Source organism: Lepidochelys kempii, chromosome 1 (genome assembly GCF_965140265.1).
Source record: "Lepidochelys kempii isolate rLepKem1 chromosome 1, rLepKem1.hap2, whole genome shotgun sequence".
Taxonomy (NCBI): domain Eukaryota; kingdom Metazoa; phylum Chordata; order Testudines; family Cheloniidae; genus Lepidochelys; species Lepidochelys kempii.
This window is the reverse complement of record NC_133256.1, coordinates 190,677,893-190,697,371: the sequence shown is the minus strand read 5'-3', so window position 1 is coordinate 190,697,371 and position 19,479 is coordinate 190,677,893. Positions and strand designations below refer to the sequence as shown.

Sequence of the window (19,479 nt, the reverse complement as noted above, 5' to 3'; positions counted from 1 at the left end):
CACAAGTTTTATAATAATGATTTTTGTATCCTGCATGATGCAATTAAGTCTTTTAAATAAATGTTTTAAAAAATGCTTGTTTTTATTTTTAAATATTGGCCTGATTTCTCATTATGAAACAGTCTTGCTTTTCTTATCACTATAATCATTTCAATTGCATATATTTAATATTGTTGACAAATGCAAAAAGTAGTTGAAATCTGATGATCCAATAATTTTTTCCATAAAAGAACTGTGGAAAATAGTGTGTTATGTTGTACCTAAAAACTATCTTTTGAAGAATACTACCTGCCTACATCGCATGTGCATATCTTTCATTAACCTTCCTTCTTTTTGTAATAAACCTTAGTCTGAGAATTGTGAATTGCCAGCCCTTAATTTTTATTTATCCACAGAACAGGAACAGCAGAAGTTCAAGTTTTTTCCATGCTTGATCTTGACCTGAAGGCAAAAGATGTTAGTTTAGTCTCTATGGCCTATGTAATTCTTGATTCATCTGCTGAGACTCCCAATAAGGTTGCAAATATGGGGTGGTGGGTTTTGTACTGCGGACGCCTAAAAGCTGGACTAAAACTACCACCTTTATTTTATATAAATCCTGAAAAGGGACCCTGGCAGCTCCGGTCGGCACAGCTGACCGGGCCATTAAAAATCTAGTTGGCCGCCCGCAGCTGGCCAGGCAGGCTCCCTGCCCGGCAGCTCCACAAGGCTCCTGGGAAGCGGTGGCAATTCCTCCAACTCCTCGGCAGAGGGGCAGCCGGAGGGGCTTTCCGTACTGCCCCAGCCCTGCGTGCCAGCTCCATCGCTTTAGCTGGCCAGCTGGGGAGCCGGCACTCAAGGTGGCGCTTGCAGGCAGGGGCAGCGCGTGGAGCCCCTCGAGTAGTCCCTCTACTCCCCGCTTCCTGGGAGCGCAGCCACATAGATGTCAGCAATTCCTGAAGCCCACAGCCTGTACCCTCGCTCACGCTTCAGCCCCCTACCCCAGCCCTGAGCCCCCTCCCGCCCTCTGATCCCCTCAGCCCTAGCCCAGAGCCCCCTCCTGCACCCTAAACGCCTCATCCTCGGGACCCATCCCAGAACCTGCACCTCCAGCGGGAACCCTCACCCCCCCTCCTGCCCCCCCAACCCCCTGCCCCAGTCCTGAGCCCCCTCCCGCCCTCTGATCCCCTCAGCCCTAGCCCAGAGCCCCCTCCTGCACCCCAAACGCCTCATCCTGGGGACCCATCCCAGAACCTGCACCTCCAGCGGGAACCCTCCTGCCCCCCAACCCCCTGCCCCAGTCCTGAGCCCCCTCCCAAACCCCTCATCCTCAGCCCCACCCCGGAGCCCATTCCCCCAGCTGGAGCCTGCGCCCCAGCTCCCCCGCCCGCTGCAAAGTGGGGGGGGGAGGAGGGGCGTTCCGTTTTCTGCTGTTAGAACGTTGGCAACCTGGCGGGGCAGGCGGTTTGTTCTGCCGGGAACGCGGCATATGCCCCGGGCACGGCAGGACTCCCCCTGCTTGGGGCTGGCCCAAGCTCTCCCTGGCGCTGATTGGCGCCTGCACCTCCGACGAATGAGGATCCCTCCCTCCCCAGGGGACCAATGAGTCAGCTCCCCAGGCTCGGCCTCAAGGCGCACGCGTACTCCCCCTTGCCTGTCCGCCTCCAGGAGGAGGCGCCTGCGCAGTCCTCCCTCTGTTTTGGTCACGCGCAAGCGCCTGCGCACTTTCTCGTAGTCTGGTTTTTAAGCGCCGACGCAGCGTCTGTATCACGTTGGAGGGCGCCCGCTCAGCTGGGAACGCAACGGCGCATGCTCAGTTCTTCCCCAAGCTACCGGGAAACGACGAGGGCGGGCCATGGCAGCGGCGGGCGGCGGGATCTGGGCGCTGTGGTTGCGGGGACTGACCTGGGGCAGGGCCGCTGCCCGCTGCGCGGGGTCCGGGGCCGGCCGCGCCTCGCTGCTGCTGCGGTCTGCGGGTAAGCGCGGGGCCAGGCCGTTACCTGCGCCCAGCCCGGCTCAGGCGGCCCTGGGGGGCGGGGCCTGGGCGCGCTCTGCTGTGACGTGGGTCCCGCCCGCGGGCGGGGAGGGGGCCTGGGTCCTTTGGAGGAGCTTTGTCAGCACGTGATCCCTGTGGACCCCCCCCCCTCGCCCCCGTGCTGTTTACGGGGGAGGGGAGCCCTACCACCCTTCGGCCCTCCAGGGTTGGATGTCACTCGTTCTTGTTGCCCTGGTGTCAAGACTGGGGTTGCCCCCCGTCGGGCTTTTCCCAGGAGCGCTTCTTTTCTCGAAGTAACTGCCTGAGGGAGTCTGTGGCGTGCTAGGCCCACACCGCTAGCTGCCCCGGGTTCCAGGCTCAGGGTCATCCTGGGTGCCCTGGCGTGTGGCACCTCAGAGGTGGCAACCCTAATCTCGATCTTTTTTGTGGACCGCCGTGCTGGGTGTTCTAGGGGCATACATACATGTAGTGTCCTTTTTCAGAAGTGTAGCTCTTTCTCAGGCTGCTTCATAGTGGGGATGTCAGGGCTGGAGGGCTCATGAGGAAGGTCTCAGCTTGGACAATGCTTCACCCTGCCTTAAGAATATAAGAGCGGCCATACTGGGTCAGACCAAAGGTTCATCTAGCCCAGTATCCTGTCTTCCAACGGTGACCAAGACCAAGTGCCCCAGAGGGAATGAACAGAACAGGCAATCATCAAGTGATCCATCCCCTGTCATCCATTATAAGCTTCTGGCAAATAGAGGCTAGAGACACCAGTCCTGCCCATCTTTGCTAATAGTCATTGATGAACATATTCTCCATGAACTTATCTAGTTGTGTTTTTGTTATTTTGTTTGTTTTTTTTAAACCCTGTTCTTTTGACATGTAGCTAGGGTCTGACCTATTCTGCCATTGCCTTGTCATCTGTTCATGGTGTGGTGAGGCTTACCATGCCTTCCCACTGCCTTTGATGCTCCACCTTGATCTGAGTAGGCTTCCCCTAAAACACTGTATGCTGGTTACAGCTGACTGTAGATTGCTTTAATAAATATTAAAAGCAGCCTTGAGCCCTTAGGAAGCTTTTAGTCCATACCTTCACTGAAACAAAGTGTGCAAGCCCTTGCAATAAAACAATAAAGGGGAAATGTTAAGTTGTTCACATAGTATTTCTTGAGATATATCAAATCTGTCATTCCAGGAAAATGGCACCAAAATTATCTGAAACAGACTTAGCTTATTTACTACTTAAGTATTATCACCAGGCTGTACAGACAGACCCAATTACATTGTTCTCAACTGAAGTTAGCTAAATTTAATTCAGAACTCACATTTAAGTGCAATTATTTATCTAGACAACATCAGTAGAGTAAAAAGAAAAGGAGTACTTGTGGCACCTTAGAGACTAACCAATTTATTAAGTACTCCTTTTCTTTTTGCGAATACAGACTAACACGGTTGCTACTCTGAAACCCATCAGTAGAGTGTTACCTGTATAACTGTTTCTGAAATCGGTTGAAATATAATTTAGTCTGTGCAATCCAGCCATATTGTTTCAGCAGAATCGGAGTTCTGAACCAGTTTAGCAATATCAGTCTGTGAGTCTGTTAGATATAGAGGCTGTAGAGAACTTTGATTTTTGAATAATTTGTTATATACCACTTAAACTGGAGCTACAAAATGTACAGTAACTGTGAACAAATTTATTTCTTTTACTGGTAGTTATTCCCCTTTCCACATGGTACTATCAATACCAATACAAACACGTTTTGTACTGAGGTAACTGCATCCCCACTTATACTGCTAAACCATACCAGTATAGTTAAAGTGGTGCAATTTTTCCAGCACTGTATGGACAAGGAGTGGAAGAGGACAGGAATGTTCCTTTGGCCAAAATTCTTTCCTTTCCTCTCCCCTGTTTTATACACTCCTTTCCCATAGATAAGTGTTTGTGCTATATACTGACTGTTTACCACTTTTCACCTTTGAATTGCAGTCATTTCTACTTTGGTTTGTATAATTTGAAGCACTTATAAAAGCCATATATAAAGTATGAACTACATGGTTCATGTGTTGTCATCTCATACTATTTGTCAGGAAAAGTAAAGGGGAGGAGTCATGACAAAAAGGGCTCAAGGTGTGGTAACTATATATATTCAAAGCTGTTTACCATGAACAGTGTTTTGTATCCCAAAGATCTTTTTTTTTTTCTTCTATGTTTGTGCTGAGTTGAATGAGTTATTGAGAACATAGAAGTTGCTGTACAGAAATTGATAAACCCAGATTAGCTTTCCAAATTTTCAGGCATCTGCCTGCTTGGGTGGATCAGATTGTAGGTTCAGGGCCAATTTAAAAAAAAATTGATGGAGGGAGGAACATTGCTTTTAGGTTCTCTGTCTGCCCAGAATAGCATTAGATTTTTTTCTTTTTTTTTTTTAGCTTGTACTGTCTCTTCTTTTTAATTCTTTGGTGTGCAAACAACCCCTTCGACTACAGAACAAGATAATATACCAGACTACAGACAATGCTGTTAAATGCACTGTGCGAACTGAAAAAGTATAAAAGGTTTTTTTGCTTTTCATTGTGATAGTAACCTTTTTAAAAAAACAATTCTTCAAACATGACTAACTTTTTGCTTCAAAGTACTATAGCAGCTTTAAAGAGCAATGGTCAATATTTACTGTCTTACTTATCAACATAGTGTATCTGTTGCAAGTTATAATTGTGCACACATGTAAGTAAAAAGGAGATGTTGTGAACATAGCCTTTAGGGTAACAGGAGGCTAGATCTTAGTTGCTGCAGGACAGTTCTGTGGTGTGATACTGTCAAGGTCCACTTATTTTAATGCCTAGCATTTCTGTATCTACTGAACTACATCACTAGGTCAACCTTGAATTAATATTATAGAGGCCCAGCAGATTTTATTTGGGTATGCATTTGTTTTTCATTAGTGAAAGGTTGGTCACTGGAAATTATTAATGTGTCAATATTATATAGTGCTTATGATATAGCTTTAAGAATCTGAGCTAATATGTCAAAAGGTTCAGACTCACCTTAGCATTTCACAGATCATATATAGGAGGGGAAATGTTCCCAAATGACTTTGCTTCGTTGACAACTGAAAAGCTGCTAAAAAGTGGATTTAATTTTAAATATTATAGAAACCCATGAGGTCTTTTGAAGTATACAGTATATGAGCATTTTCTTAATCTCTCCAATGTGTAAAACTAATTCAGCCATAAATTTGCATCAAGCTTAATGGCACTGAAGCCTTCAGCCTAGTCTGTGTTTTCAAAAGTGAAAAGCCTTGTGTGGCCATCTTGAATTAGTGTGCCTGTATGTGTTCCTCTAACTAAACTAACAATTATTTATTGTGTTCAATACACCAATAAAAATCTGACTTGGTTTATAATTATGTAGTGGAAATCAGTGGTTCTCAACTGGGGGTATGTGGCCCGTTATGGGACTGAGAGTCAGGTTCAGGGGATCTACTAGCTCTGAGTCCTGATGCCCTGTGGGGTATAAGCCCCAAGCCCATCAGGGGAGTTGAGGGGTAGGTACCAGGGATGTTGCCCCCCGCCCCCCAAACTGCAGCCCCAGAGCAGAGTGGTCCTGGGGCAGTTCCACACCTCTATCTCTACTCCCCACCACCCTTCCTCCCCCACAGGCCCTGCTTCCTGGCCAGGTTGGAGGTGGGGAGCCAGGCAGTGCGGGGCAGTGCCATAGGGTGGGCAGCCACAGCGCTCCCCTGTCGTCTCCTGCTGCTGCCCAGGGTTGTGGCTGCTTCTCAGTCAAAGGGGGTTGGGAGCTGCTCCTGCAGCCAGTAAGAGCTGCCCAGGTGGGGGGACACGGCTCTAGGGTGGCCAGAGCCCTTGTGGAGCAGTGACCGCAACCTTCCCAGCACATAGCCCCTAGCTACTCCCTGAATGCACCCTGAGCTACCCCCGTGCCTGCATACTGCCCCTAGCTTTTCCTCTCCCTGCACCATGATTGGTTTTCAAACTTTTTGAGCTGAGTGCTCCCCCCTCTTCCCCCTCCAAGTTATAATTTGTGGATGCATGCCCCCTACAACCCAGACAAGGTGGACTGAGGTGAGTCTGGGAGTGAAGGTGATGCTCCCTCCCCAGGCCCTGCTGTGCAGAGCTGGCCCAAGCCCTGGCAGGTCTTGCTCCCTTCCAAAGTAGAAATCAACTATGCCGAGGGCCCCCTTGCCCAGTGGCTAGCACTAAAGCCCCAAGCCTGCCCTTCCACCCGCTGGGCCCTGGAGTTTTCATAGCATGTTGCGGGGGCTCAGTAGGAAAAAGGTTGAGGAAACCCCTGATGTAGATGATTTGTCCTACCCTAACTAGGCCCTCCAATTTAACTGTTCTAATATGTGCAAGACCATGGAAATTTTCAAACCTCAGTAACTTGTGGGTAGTGGGACAACATGAACTATAAAAACAACTTGTGTGTCTGCATGGGCAAAAATCCCCCAAATCACACAGTGAGGAATCTGTACCTCTTTAGCAGATGGTCATTAGAAATTGTGTCCGTATACTCTTTTCCAAGCAAATGCACTTCTGACAGATTAAATTTATCAGGTTTCAGAGTAACAGCCGTGTTAGTCTGTATTCGCAAAAAGAAAAGGAGTACTTGTGGCACCTTAGAGACTAACCAATTTATTTGAGCATGAGCTTTCGTGAGCTACAGCTCACTTCATCGGATGCATACTGTGGAAACTGCAGAAGACATTATATACACAGAGACTATGAAACAATACCTCCTCCCACCCCACTCTCCTGCTGGTAATAGCTTATCTAAAGTGATCATCAAGTTGGGCCATTTCCAGCAGAAATCCAGGTTTTCTCACCCTCCGCCCCCCCACACAAACTCACTCTCCTGCTGGTAATAGCCCATCCAAAGTGACCACTCTCTTTAAAATGCATATGATAATCAAGGTGGGCCATTTCCAGCACAAATCCAGGTTTTCTCACCCCCGCAGCCCCCCTCCAAAAACCACACACGCAAACTCACTCTCCTGCTGGTAATAGCTTATCCAAAGTGACAACTCTCCTTACAATGTGCATGATAATCAGGGTGGGCCATTTCCAGCATAAATCCAAGTTTAACCAGAAAGTCGGGGGGGGGGGGGGGGAGGTAGAAAAAAACAAGGGGAAATAAGCTACCTTGCATAATGACTTAGCCACTCCCAGTCTCTATTTAAGCCTAAATTAATAGTATCCAATTTGCAAATGAATTCCAATTCAGCAGTTTCTCGCTGGAGTCCTCCAAGCAGAAATAGAATAAAACAGACAGGGAAAAAAGACAACCACAACAGAGAGATACTTATGTTAAAAGTACTCTTCATTGCATACCATGAATTTTAAGCAGCATTGTTCATAGTGGTAGTGTTCATCTTAAAAGCTTGGAGGAGGGCAGGAATGATAAATTATCAGAATCCTACTGGACAGAAATGACATGTAAATTTGGTAGCCTTTTGTGCTATGCATTTTCACATGTTATTCCAGATGCAGCCTTCAGTTCAGACGTACAGCATTCGATATCTCCTCTGTCACATATCCTTGTTGATAACTGGTTTCTTGCTCTTATGGTATGTGGAGAGAGAAAACCAGATACTTTTGCTTAGGCTTTTTAGCTGACATGACAAATGTGGTCATCTTTATCTGAAAGATCAATCTAACAACTCCAGCTAAAATGCTGGTTTCATCCTGGTTCTGTACAATAAATAAAGGCTCCAAGGAATCATTATAGTCCATCATGTCATCTTAGGTACATGATAAGGGCTTTCTAAAGATGGCATTGAAACTAGAGAACTATATTTAAATGACATTGAGGAACTGATCACTCAGTTTCCTTGCTTTTATGGGTGAAGCTCAGTCTTGAACCAGTTTCTTTGTGTCAGTATTTCATCAGTTGCTGAAAAGTAACTATTCTTCCCATTATATAGGGTTGGGATACCTAGTAATGGAGTCATTATGACTTAATAAAATGGTATCAGAACCAGATCCCCGTTCTTAACTGTCTGTCACTTTTTTCATCTTTGTTGCAATATCTAGACACGCCATGTTAAGTCCATGATTTATCACCATTTTGGAGCCGGGATCCTTAAGTTTCTTGCAACTACCCCTAGTCTCCATGCTACAGCCCCATTTCACTCAACATTGCCATGTCCAGTAATAACCAGAGGGGTTAGAGCTGCACAGGAAGCTTCTCCCATCAGGAGTAAATTTGCTTCCTTTAGAATACACCTATTCCTGTGGCCTAGGGAGCGTTCCCTTTATTAGAATGCATTTCTTGAACTTAAAAATTGACATTTTTTTGTTTTTGTTTCCACTCACTTTTGAGTGAACAGGACATGAAAATTTGGCTTTAAATCTCTGAAATTTTCCCCTACCTATTAATCATAAGCCTTTTATATTTAACTGGTAACTTGATCATCTTCTAAACAGCAATTCAAACAGTTACTTTCCTTGTGTTTGGGATTGGTTCTTTCTGCTAAACGGAGAAGCTTATTGAAATATCTTCTACAGTATTACTTGGAGGATGCTTTATCTAGCTGCAGTGGGACTCTTGAAAATATTGTTTTATTGTTATTAAGATAACTACTGTATTAAGAGACTTCATGGGGAAGACTGGCTTCAGTCTGAGTTTAAAATTGTTTGGCAACAAGTTGATTCCTCTAAGTATGACAGTGACTTCAAAATATTTTCAGGATGTTAGTGGTATGTACTCTTCAGTATCTCCAGAAACTAACTTTGCCTTTTAATCTGTGATTAATCTGGTAAAATTTTCACCCAAAATAACCATTTCATTTTGAGTCAGCAAATTTTGTCAACTTACTGAAATTGCCTAATGGCAGTGAGTTTATGGGAGCATACTGTTGTTTACTTACTGGTACATCTGTGCTATCTCTCAACATTGGCGACGGTTTGTACCACTTGAGTATTCTCTAATATTCAGCCAGCCTTTTATACCGAAACATTTTTATGATAAAGGATTTTAGTTTTTAGAAAGCCCTTGTGGCAATTCTGTCTTTTCATTGAAGCTTTTCTGAGCTTCATTTTATTAATTTTGAAATTAAATCAAGAAAAAACTGCTGTTGTAACTTCTTAAATAAGTGATGGATTTCATTCTCTGACTGAAGTTATCATACAGCAATAAATGTACTTGAACTTGCCTTTCAGAGGTTGGCTGTCTAACTACAGTGTTGCTAGTAGAGGGGTATACTTTTTTTAAATTTGAAATTAATCATCATTTTGTGTGTCAGTATTTGTACTTAATTAACGTAATTGAACAGTTATTTCCATTAGATACAGTTAACTTAGCTAAGGTGCCATGAGATGGAATAGTCAATTACAAGCAGCTCATTGTTGGTTCTAGAAAGGTTTAAGGATTTGAAATGAGGTGTTTGGCTATCACTGCTCAAAATTTAATGCTCCCAATGAGTCCAAGGATCTGAATTGTGTTCTTTACTGATACAGAATATTAAAATTACAAAGGAGAATGTGAAAAATGACCAGCATTGAGCATGCTCAATTCATATGAGGAATCAGAAGAGAAGGCATGAGGTTGTAATACACATTGATTGAAATAAAACCCCTCAACTCAGGGATCTAGCTTAAAAAGTAGTGGTATTAATACATAGCAAGCATTTTTTCTGGCCATTGAGACTTTCATAGTGATAGAAAGGGTCCACCAAACTTGGTTTCTGATCGCACAAAGCAGACCCGCCACTATCAAAAGCCCAGTGGCGGGAAATGATGCAGGCAATCTTTGTTGTATCAATTATGTAAACGGCCTAGACAGGCGACTGTCATTTTAGCATGTAGTATAATAACTAGATAGTGTCTCCATTGATGTTATTAAATGATTTAGTAGTGACAGGGGGTTTTGGAACTGAAGTAACTGAGTCCAGAGGAGATTTAAAAAAGTGAGTTGGCTTAATAAGACCTTTACTGAACCTCAGATGGTAGAGAGGAGAATGTCTAGAGTTTCCATAGATCTCCTTTGCTAAAAGTATCTAGCAAGATAACGTGTGAAAAGATAATGAAACAATAACTCCTAATCACAGTTGTTACCTCATCAGCACAGACTCTCATGGTTGATCAGACTTTGCAGAGGGGTCATATTTCTAGCAACGTCTAAAAGCTGCTTTTGCCAAATTAATCATTTTATGATTGAGCCATAAATCACAGGATAGCTTTAGGCCTTGCCAGACTCAAATATCAAATACAACTGTAGCAGAGCAAGCAGCAATGTTGCCTGAAGACTTTCTATAACTTTTTACATGATTTTTTTTCTTCAAGCTGGGTGGATTGATTTTAAATCACAGATCTTAGTTTGCAGAGCTGTGATTTAAAAGAAAAAAAGAAAATTATTCTTTAAATCAGCAAGCAAGAAACCTTGATTTAAGTCATTTGATTTTAATAGCATTTGATATTTATACATTTTATCTATTTTTCATATAAAAAGGTTGGGTTTTTTCCATTGATTGATAACCATTCAAACACATTGATTTACACCTAAATATAACCATTATACTAAACTTGATTTTTTTTTTGCTGACCATGAGCACACACTATCTGTATGCGCTCATTTAAGCAGTTATATAGAACTTGTTAATTTTTAGCTTTATGATGTTAGAAAACGATGAACGATGGATAAGAAAAAAGTTTATCACAACAGGTTTTAATTTAAAATGAATACGTTTATTAAGCAAAGCAAGTGTTATTTAAATTTGGTGAAATGGAACTTATTGTTCCAGGTCTCCACATGTCCTTCAAGATCTTAAAATTAATAAGAGAACGAGATCTACGACTAGTTTTATGCATAGATTGAAAGAGGAAAACAAGCATTGCTGTTTTTTCAACTCCCAGTTGATTTTTTTTTATTTATTTTATTTTAAATTATATGAAGGAACTAGTCATTGAACTGAACTAATTGGATATATTGAAATGAAGAACATATTGTCTCTATAGTGGTAGAAGAGGCTACCGCTGTCAAAAGCTGGTTTAGCCCTTCAACAAACGCTGATTCCAGGTGCTTAGCCAGTGACTCCCACCAGTTCAGTGGTTTGACTTTCTTTAAAACTTCAGCAGCAAACATGTGCTGCTGAATACAATTTTTTTGTATTTAATTTAAATGATTTTAAGTTATTTTAATAAGTTTAGGCCTTAATATAGGTTGTCAATTTCAGATTTAATTTTAAATAGCTTTATTTTTAGAAAGTGAATTTGTATTTAATTTAAACTAAAAAAAAAAATTTTAAAAAAACAATGCTTACCCGTTTGTAAAAGAGATTTTGTGTCTTGTTTTCAGATGCTAGAATTTCACACCTTCAGCTTCTTCTTTTATATGATATAGAAGCCTATGTTATGTGGATGAAGAACTGAATAGCAAATTTAGAAAACGACATTTCACAGGAGCTTTACTCAGCAATGAAAACCCACTGGTATCCACTCTCAAGCCTGTTGTTTCAAAGAGTAGTGTCTGTACACCTACAAGTGACAGGAAGACCAAGTGTCAGTTCTAAGGTTTTTGTTGTTTTTTTGTTTTTTTTAAATTGGGCAACTTGAGAACATGGTGTTCAAGACTCCAATACATGAAATTCTAAGACTTCTAGGTTTTTCTGATTAGTAAGCTGAAAAAAGAGGAAAATGTGTTTGATTTTTTTCCTCGTTGATACATACTGTTGAGACTGTATAAGTAGCATCAATTTAGGATGGAGTTATGAGTCTTGGAAAAAAAGCTTTTACCATACAGATTTCTGATTGCCCCATTAATATTGAAGAATCAATTGAAAAGGAACAAAATAACTAGCAGTAGTCTCCAGACTAAGTTGGCATTACTGGGATGATGATTGTTGCGCTACTAAAGTTTGACTAACCTTTTATTTATTGAATTTCTGTTGGGCTCTCCGTACAGTAATGTTACTTGCATGTATTGGTTTTCTTATGCTGGAAAATTTCAAAGCTTGTTTCATTGTTCTCACCTCCTCCCAACCGATCCCCATTCTGTTTAACATTGATTACAGTGGGACTCTGGGCAGGAGATGGTCTGGGTTTTTAGTTCTCTGTGGAGGATTGATTGCCTTTGATTGTAGCTTGTTCCACACCTATGGTACCATGTAAATAATAACTTCACTTCTTAAGATTAATTTTGAAAAACCTACTTCAGAATAGCAGAGAGGCAAATAAAAAGGAAGCACAAATAAATAACTTTAGTTATCCGGTTAGTTTAAATTTATTGAGGAAATATGAAATTAACATCATTAACAAATCAAGATTCAGTAACGTTCAGTTGTGTGCAAACCCTTTTAAAAACTGGCAAGGGTTAGTCAATCACGTTTCTGATTAGAGTGAAACTGTTAGTATTGAATGACTTGAATATCATCTTGCTTTTTTCATCCGGATAGCTGGGGGGTCCCTAAAGATTTGAAATTGTCCAAATAGATAGTATTGAACATAATTGCCAAGCTGTGTTGTGATTGACTGTTTTACTTAAACTAAAATATTTTGTTTCAAGATGATTTCTAATGTTTTCTGGTATCTTACCGCAAGTACTTAAGTATTTCTGATGATGATTTTCTTTATAAAATGTCTTTTTTTTGTTTTTTCTAAAGCTTGCAGACAGAAGTCATCAATCAGTTTCCTTAGTCGACCTGATCGTCCAAATCTAGCTTATAATAAGATAAAAGGCAAGAACCCAGGTGTTGTCTTCCTCCCAGGCCTTAATTCAAATATGAATGGGCAGAAAGCAGTTGCACTCGAGGACTTCTGCAAATCTCTCGGTCATGCCTTTGTAAGGTACAGTCAAGAAGATTGGTTAGAGAAACTAGCATGTATTATAGTATGGCAGCCAGAAATGAGGAATTCTGTGAAAATACGTCTAAGATGCTGAAAATTCTTCCCCCACTTCAGCCTGTTAGATTTTGATTGAAAGCATGCAATATAAGAGAACATCTGCTTCTTGTGATGGTGTCACTGCCAATCTGTTTCGGAGATATGTTCATCTTTTCTATGCAGAGGTTATTTAAATCAGTAAAATGAATTTTTCAGCACACTTGCATGACTCATTGAAATTGTAATTATCTCTGTTCTAACCTGAGTGATATGCTTCATGAAATAGAGTATCAGAATAAAAATGAAAAATCTTTGAAATTGGAAATCTTCACTTATATTATGGTTAATACATATAAATTAAATAATTACTGCATGCTTAAACTCTATCCTGTGTTGGTGGACTCCTGCTTGGAGCCCCGGGATTTGGGCCTTAGAACAGAGCTCTCGTTTTAGCTCTTGTATAGAATGCTATTTGTGATGTCTCCACTGCTAAATCTTATGAATACTGATTAGTGTCTATTGGTCAAGTATCTTGAGTGGGTTTAAAGGAGTATACTAGTGAAAGGAGTTGCATAGTACAGATGAAACATTGTTTTAAGAAGGTACAGAATGTAATAAGGATGTACAGTCTCAGTACTTGACAACACATTTATGAACCATGTATAGTATATGAAGGAGACGCTTGCCATGAAAAAATCATGTACGTCTTTGGCTCGTTCTTCAAGGACAGTCCTGTCCATATGTCCGGGTTAAATTTGGATTTGCAGATTTAATGAGCTAGTTTAGTGCATGGGTGCACTGCATCTCCTAGTTGTCTCGTGCTCGCAAATCCCTATGTATATGATTTGACGTCTAAGAGTAACTTTCTCTCTCAACTGAAATTTCTGCAAACCTCGATGATTATGAGGTATGTTGTCTTTATTGCAATTGTTTAATTCTGATTAATAGTCAAGAGTATTGTTCCTGTTCTGTGTAAGTACTGTCTGATGCAGCTTGTTTTGTAAGTAATATTAAATTTTTATCTCGACTGTTAACTTGCAGATTTGATTATACAGGATGTGGAAGTTCGGATGGTAATCTTCAAGAGTGTACGGTTGGAAAGTGGAGGAAGGATGTTTTGTCTGTACTGGATGAACTCACAGATGGACCACAGGTTATATTTTATTTTTAAATATAGCAGAAACTGTTCTCCCAAATTAAAGCATTACATAGCCAGAAATACAGTTTAACGGTCCTTGTGAATGATCTTCTATAAAAAAAAAAAAAAAAGAATTACCTTTATACTCATTTCTGGTTTGAGTTGTTTCAAATGGAACAAAAACATGTAAGTCATGAAGTACCTTACACAGGGATGGAGGTGCTGATCAACAAGCTAATAGCAATGGACATAACATTGTAGAACAACACTAAATGTAAAATAAAGTAGGTTAGGTAATGAAACAATTTGAGGAGAAACCATTTTAGTTCAAAACAGAATAAAGTCAAGAAGTCAGTGTTAAGCTGTCCATTGCATAGATACCATGGCAATGGTCGCTTTCAAATACTACATACAGCTCAGTTTAAATTAATGAGGGAGTTCTACTAAGTAATTCTAATGTAGCTCAGAGCGAATATTAGAACTATTGTAATGTGTTAAAACTTGTTTTGTGTGGTGTTTGTCTGACTTTTATTAATGAGAAGAAAGAAACATCAAATGTTAAAGCACTTCCACAGCTGGAAAAATAAAAAGTAAAGTACTTGACACTCAACTACATTTCAGTTCTCATTTTGTTTACAGTGGGTCAGTCTGAAAAATCAATAACTTGCCCCACCGAACAAAAAACAGTAGTTAAAAGCCAGATCTTGTGATGCTTACTCGGGCAAAATTCCCACTGGAAATGACAGCAGTTCTGCTGGGTAAGGGCAGCAAGATTATGCCCCAGGGTTAAGTAGCTAAACAAAACTGAAAATATTTTGGTTTAATTAAAAAAAAAACAGTAAATTTTAGATTAAAAAAATCACTGACTTTTTCTTGTTTTGTTTTTTTTCAAATTTTATTTTAAGATTCTAGTGGGATCCAGCTTAGGTGGATGGCTTATGCTTCATGCAGCAATAGCTCGTCCAGAAAAGGTGGCTGCTTTAGTCGGAGTAGCTGTAGCTGCAGACTATCTTGTAACAACTTTTAAACAACTTCCCCTTGAGGTAAATGCTAATGGCTTTAAATGTTCTGTTTTTGCAAATTTTGAAAGCTTGCTGGTGTGAAATCCCTTTACGAAAAGTTTTCATTTTGTGTCGTATGGTTAAATGGACTGTAAGAGTTGATGAGTGAACAGCCTGCAAAATAGTGAAATTTCTGAGTGAAATTGTCAGAATTAGTTAAAATGAAGACTTGTTACAACCACTGTATATAGGAGCCTTAATTGTGGACCAGGGACTCGTTGTGTTAGGCACAGTACAAACACAAAACAAAAAGATAATTCCTGCCCCAAGCAACTTAAAATCTAAGTATAAGAAAAAGAGACATCGGATGGATGGAGTACAAAGACAGTATTGGTCAGCATAATAGGCAGTGGTCTCATCACACCAGCAATCTAACTATTGTCAGGATTTTGTAGGCATCACGGCAAAGAGTTCTGAGGAGGGTTATGAAGGGGGATAAGAGGTAGGTAGCTCTGCACTTTTTACCAGGAGCACCTCCCATATATTAGGAGCAGCAAAGGAGAAAGCAAAAAGATGCTGGTTTGAAAATTTAACAAGTGGCCCATTGAGGCTGGTAACATGGACTGAACAGAGGCAGGAATTGACATTTCAATAGTGAATGAGAGATAAGTAGGGTGGAGATAAGCAGTGAAGAGCCTTGAAAGTGAAGACATGTAGCTCATATTTGATAGAGAAAAGGAACTGGGAGGTCGGTGCAGGGGCATGGGAAAAGAGTGGTGATAGAGTGGTGATGTGGTCAAAGCAGCAGACTAAGAAAATGATATTTGAAGAAGCATTCTGAGTGGATATGAATGGGGAAAAATGGCATTTGTCAAGGCCAAAGGGAAGAATGTTGTAGTAATTGAGACGTGAGATGATTAGGGCTTGGATAAGTCTTAGTTTCGTGGATGGATACGAAGGTTGTTTTTTAAAGATCTTGTGCAGAAAGATCTAAAGGGAGAGCCTGACTGAGGACCTAGAGAGAAGTCTGAGTCAAATGACTTCTGGGATATGGGTCTGAATGACAGGCAGGATGATTGAGCAAAGAGTTGGGGAGGGAAAGAGTGAGGTAAGTGTAGCTATTCTATGTCAAAGGCTAGAAAGTAACTTCATATACCAACACTACTGTGACAGATAGGGCAATTTCCTGCAATATCTTTGGAAGATCTTACAGTGTTAAGTTGAAATAGCTTTGGAATCCTTTGTGTCATGAATGCAAAATTGATGTATTATTGTGGGATTGTACATGACATCTCTTGGGGAAGAATATGGGGCCAGTGTAAACCCTGGAGAAGTGTAATAAGCTTCAAAGGACTATTTCAAACGATATGCCAGACAAAAAGGAACTTTTGGGACAAACCAAGTTAAATGGGTTCGCTAGGAAGTACCTGCGGGGAGGTGAATGCAGGTTCCTATCCCAACCTTTTTGAAGCTGTGCCCTGAGGGGAGACCCATTGTCTGATTGATTATTCATGGTCTCTGAAGACACAAGTGAAAGAAAGGTGTATGCCTATGGGTGCTTGTTCAGAGTAAAAGCTTGTCTGAACTTGAAACCACACACCCTCTGGTGGGGTTTCAAGGACCGATAGCTTACCAGAGCCCTTGTTGGAGTTGGAGGTGATCTCTGGTAAGCTTATTAGCCTGCGTGTAGGTTTTATTGTTTTAGTAGGTCTTCTGTAATGCTTTCATCTTAAGAGTAAATGTGCATGCTTAGGAAAAAGCTGTGTGGTAACTTGTAACTGTGGCAATTACACTGTTTATAGCCTCTGAAAAAGCAAAGCACAGACACAGGCCTGTTTAAGTAGTCTGTCTTTCTGGGGAATTCACAGTGTAGGCAGGGAGCTGTGCAGCCTGGACATACCCCTATCAGGAGCAAGAGATACGGGTCTCTCAACGGAAGAGGTAACAGCTGAGGGTCTGGGAGACTAAAATGTGTGTCCTTGCTGGAGCACAGAGTGGGAATACAGGTACAGTTGTGACAACTACTTTTAAGGTCGCAAATGAACTTTCAGTTGAATCTGACTTAAATTTGGTAGGTTAGATATGGGGTTGAAGTAGGATTTTTCTGCATAATTTGAAACCAACTGGATTTGGGCTCCAAATTTGACACAGTAATTATTGAAGTATTCATCTGAGTGCAGAACTCCAGCATAGTAGCTTTTTGGCTCTTGCTAGCGATACCTTATAATATAACCTGACCTCAAGGGTGGAGGGAAGGAATGTCCACCAAAAAGCTTTGGGGTGGGAGGGTTTGGTTTTGATGGGCTTCCTAAATGTGTCTCTCTTTTTGTGAGCCTTAACTCCTGCATGCTCAAAGAATTTCCCCAGGAAGGAAGGAAGGCCTCGGATCATCTCTCTCTCCCCTCCCCCCCACTGGTAGCCCCCCCGTCTTCATTGGGTCCCCTTCCTTGGTGATTTCTTTGGGAGTTCCAAAGGAATGAAACCCTGAGCCTCTGGAGACTTGGGGGAAGTCAGTTGAGATTGGAGGGTGCAGGGGTCTTCGGATGGGGGAAAGCAGATCAGGTAATATTTCCACCTCTCCCTTTCTGTGGAGCTCCTGAGGTGTGATAGAGGAGAGAGCTCATGGCAAGCCTTTGGAGGCCAGTGAGTGGAAAAACCCCTATTCCCCATGAGTATTTCACTCATTGACAGTTAGTGAACTCTTCAGAGCCTTGGTTGACTTCACCAGGACTAAAACCGGTTGTAGGGAGCTGCTGAGTCTTTTGGCTGGGTAATGGCTGAGAGGCCTGCTGTGTGAGAGCCTTGAATAGCTGAAGTTTGTGGGAGGGAGATACAGATCGGCTTCTGAGGCTCACTGTGGGTGTTTCCCTCCTGCAAATGTCAGGGGGGTTACAGGAATGGGTCAAATACACCCCTCTTCCTCCTTCTGACCTCAACTGGTAAGGATAAGTTTGTAAGAGTTTGAGGTTTTTTGGGTTTTTTTGCTCTTAGTAATGTGCTAAAAACAGAGTTAAGGGGTCTGGTTGCCTTCTTTAATAGTGAATCGCACTTGTCTGGAATATTCTTTTGCCTTTTCTTTTCTAAATAGGTCCAAAAAGAAATAGAAGAAAAGGGTGAATGGAAGCTGCCAACAAAACACAACGAGGAGGGGTTTTATTGTTTGTCGTACGAGTTCATTAAAGAAGCAGAAAACCACTGTCTCTTGAGCAATCCTATTCCTATAACCTGCCCTATAAAACTTATCCATGGCATGAAGGATGAAGATGTCCCATGGCAGGTATCCATGCAAATTGCAGATCATGTTGTCAGCACAGATGTGGATGTGATCCTCCGCAAAGTTGGTCAGCACCGAATGAGTGAGAAGGATGACATGAAACTTCTTGTGTACACTGTTGATGATTTAATTGACAAGCTGACAACCCTAGCATGAGTTGCATGTTAGCACTAATGCATGAGCTTAACACTCAGATCTCTTCTGTGATTAACCAAAACCTCATTTTTTTTTTTATGGCAATGGAACACTGCTGAATCTGGAAGGATGCAAAGGTCACAAAAGAAAGGAAGTGGAGCTTTAACTTCTGTCTCCTTACCTCTGTTTTGTAAATAAAGGTGTTTTCTTAATGCTGCATTTGCACAAATGATAGAAAATGTGAAGAAAATGCTGCTGTTTGTTGGAAAACTTTCCCTCACCTTGATTTCCTGTGACTTTTTTTTTTAAAAAGTTTCCTACACTATTTTGTACTGAAATATGTTTACCTTTCTTACATTTGTGCCAAGGGTTAATGTTTGCTACTATTAGAACTGTACAGTACAACTTAATTTTTAAATTCCTTTTGACATCCTAAAATATTGTGCTTTATGCTTTAACATTTTTCCATTTCTGAGTTCTGAAACTTCTGTCGGAGCCTTCCTACCCCAAGTATGTACCTGAAATGTTCAATTAAACTAATGCCCCTAGAAACAGAATGGGGGAAAATGCAGCATAATAAACCTGGCTTCAAATATAAAATGGAGTTTTAGTATTGATATTAAGCCATAAAACAACTGCACAATATTTTCATATCCTTCGTGCCTGGGATAGTGATGAGCAAGTCTGATTTTGAGTTGCTCAGAATAACTAAAAACTGAAATTTCAGTTCTACAAATGTCTTTCTAAGCTCATTATGCCAGATGAAAAGTAATCACATGGTCATTGTTCTAGGGTCCTGAGGTTGATCTCTACTATTGTATTCTGTAAGAGTTGTGTGTCACTTACATTGAAAGATTTAGATATGTCTGCATCTGTGAATATATTTTATCCTATTAAGGCAGAGTGAAGCAAGGAAGCGGGAGTTGCCCAATATCCCTCCCTAATGTCCTGCAGAAATTTACATACACAATTACGCTTCTTTCAAAAGCTATATGCCCTTCTTTATCTTGGCACATCAGGAAATAATACTTATTTTTCAACATTTGTGGAGCTTCCTATTTATAGAATAGGTTATTTGTGTATCATGAAAGCCTACTCAACCAGTCAGTTCACCCATCTCTGTTTGTGATGC

The 19,479-nt window shown here is 41.3% G+C and overlaps 1 protein-coding gene and 1 long non-coding RNA gene across 3 annotated transcripts; one reads left to right on the top strand and one right to left on the bottom strand.

Moving 5' to 3' along the window:
* Window positions 1-345: 345 nt before the first annotated feature.
* On the bottom strand, window positions 346-2,686 carry LOC140895708 (uncharacterized). The gene is made up of 2 exons (XR_012154316.1): window positions 1,634-2,686; window positions 346-441 (listed from the first exon to the last, which is right to left on the bottom strand). It is a non-coding gene; the product is annotated as an uncharacterized lncRNA (long non-coding RNA).
* ABHD10 (abhydrolase domain containing 10, depalmitoylase) lies at window positions 1,734-18,947 on the top strand. 2 transcript variants are annotated; one of them, XM_073306080.1, is made up of 6 exons: window positions 1,734-1,955; window positions 12,580-12,763; window positions 13,841-13,952; window positions 14,843-14,980; window positions 18,027-18,215; window positions 18,476-18,947. In XM_073306080.1, exons 1-6 carry the CDS (start codon window positions 1,835-1,837, stop codon window positions 18,539-18,541), a joined length of 810 nt encoding a protein of 269 aa, XP_073162181.1. In that variant the 5' UTR covers window positions 1,734-1,834; the 3' UTR covers window positions 18,542-18,947. The 2 variants fall into 2 exon arrangements, with proteins under 2 accessions (XP_073162181.1, XP_073162170.1); XM_073306069.1 differs by having other exon boundaries at window positions 1,736-1,955; window positions 18,027-18,947.
* Window positions 18,948-19,479: the final 532 nt, after the last annotated feature.

Bases quoted from the DNA above. Each gene is read 5' to 3' on its own strand.
- ABHD10 (XM_073306069.1), top strand. From the start codon at position 1,835: ATGGCAGCGGCGGGCGGCGGGATCTGGGCGCTGTGGTTGCGGGGACTG. The intron at 12,764-13,840 runs GTACAGTCAAGA...GTTAACTTGCAG, and splicing joins CTCGGTCATGCCTTTGTAAG to ATTTGATTATACAGGATGTG. The intron at 14,981-18,026 runs GTAAATGCTAAT...TTTTCTAAATAG, and splicing joins TTAAACAACTTCCCCTTGAG to GTCCAAAAAGAAATAGAAGA.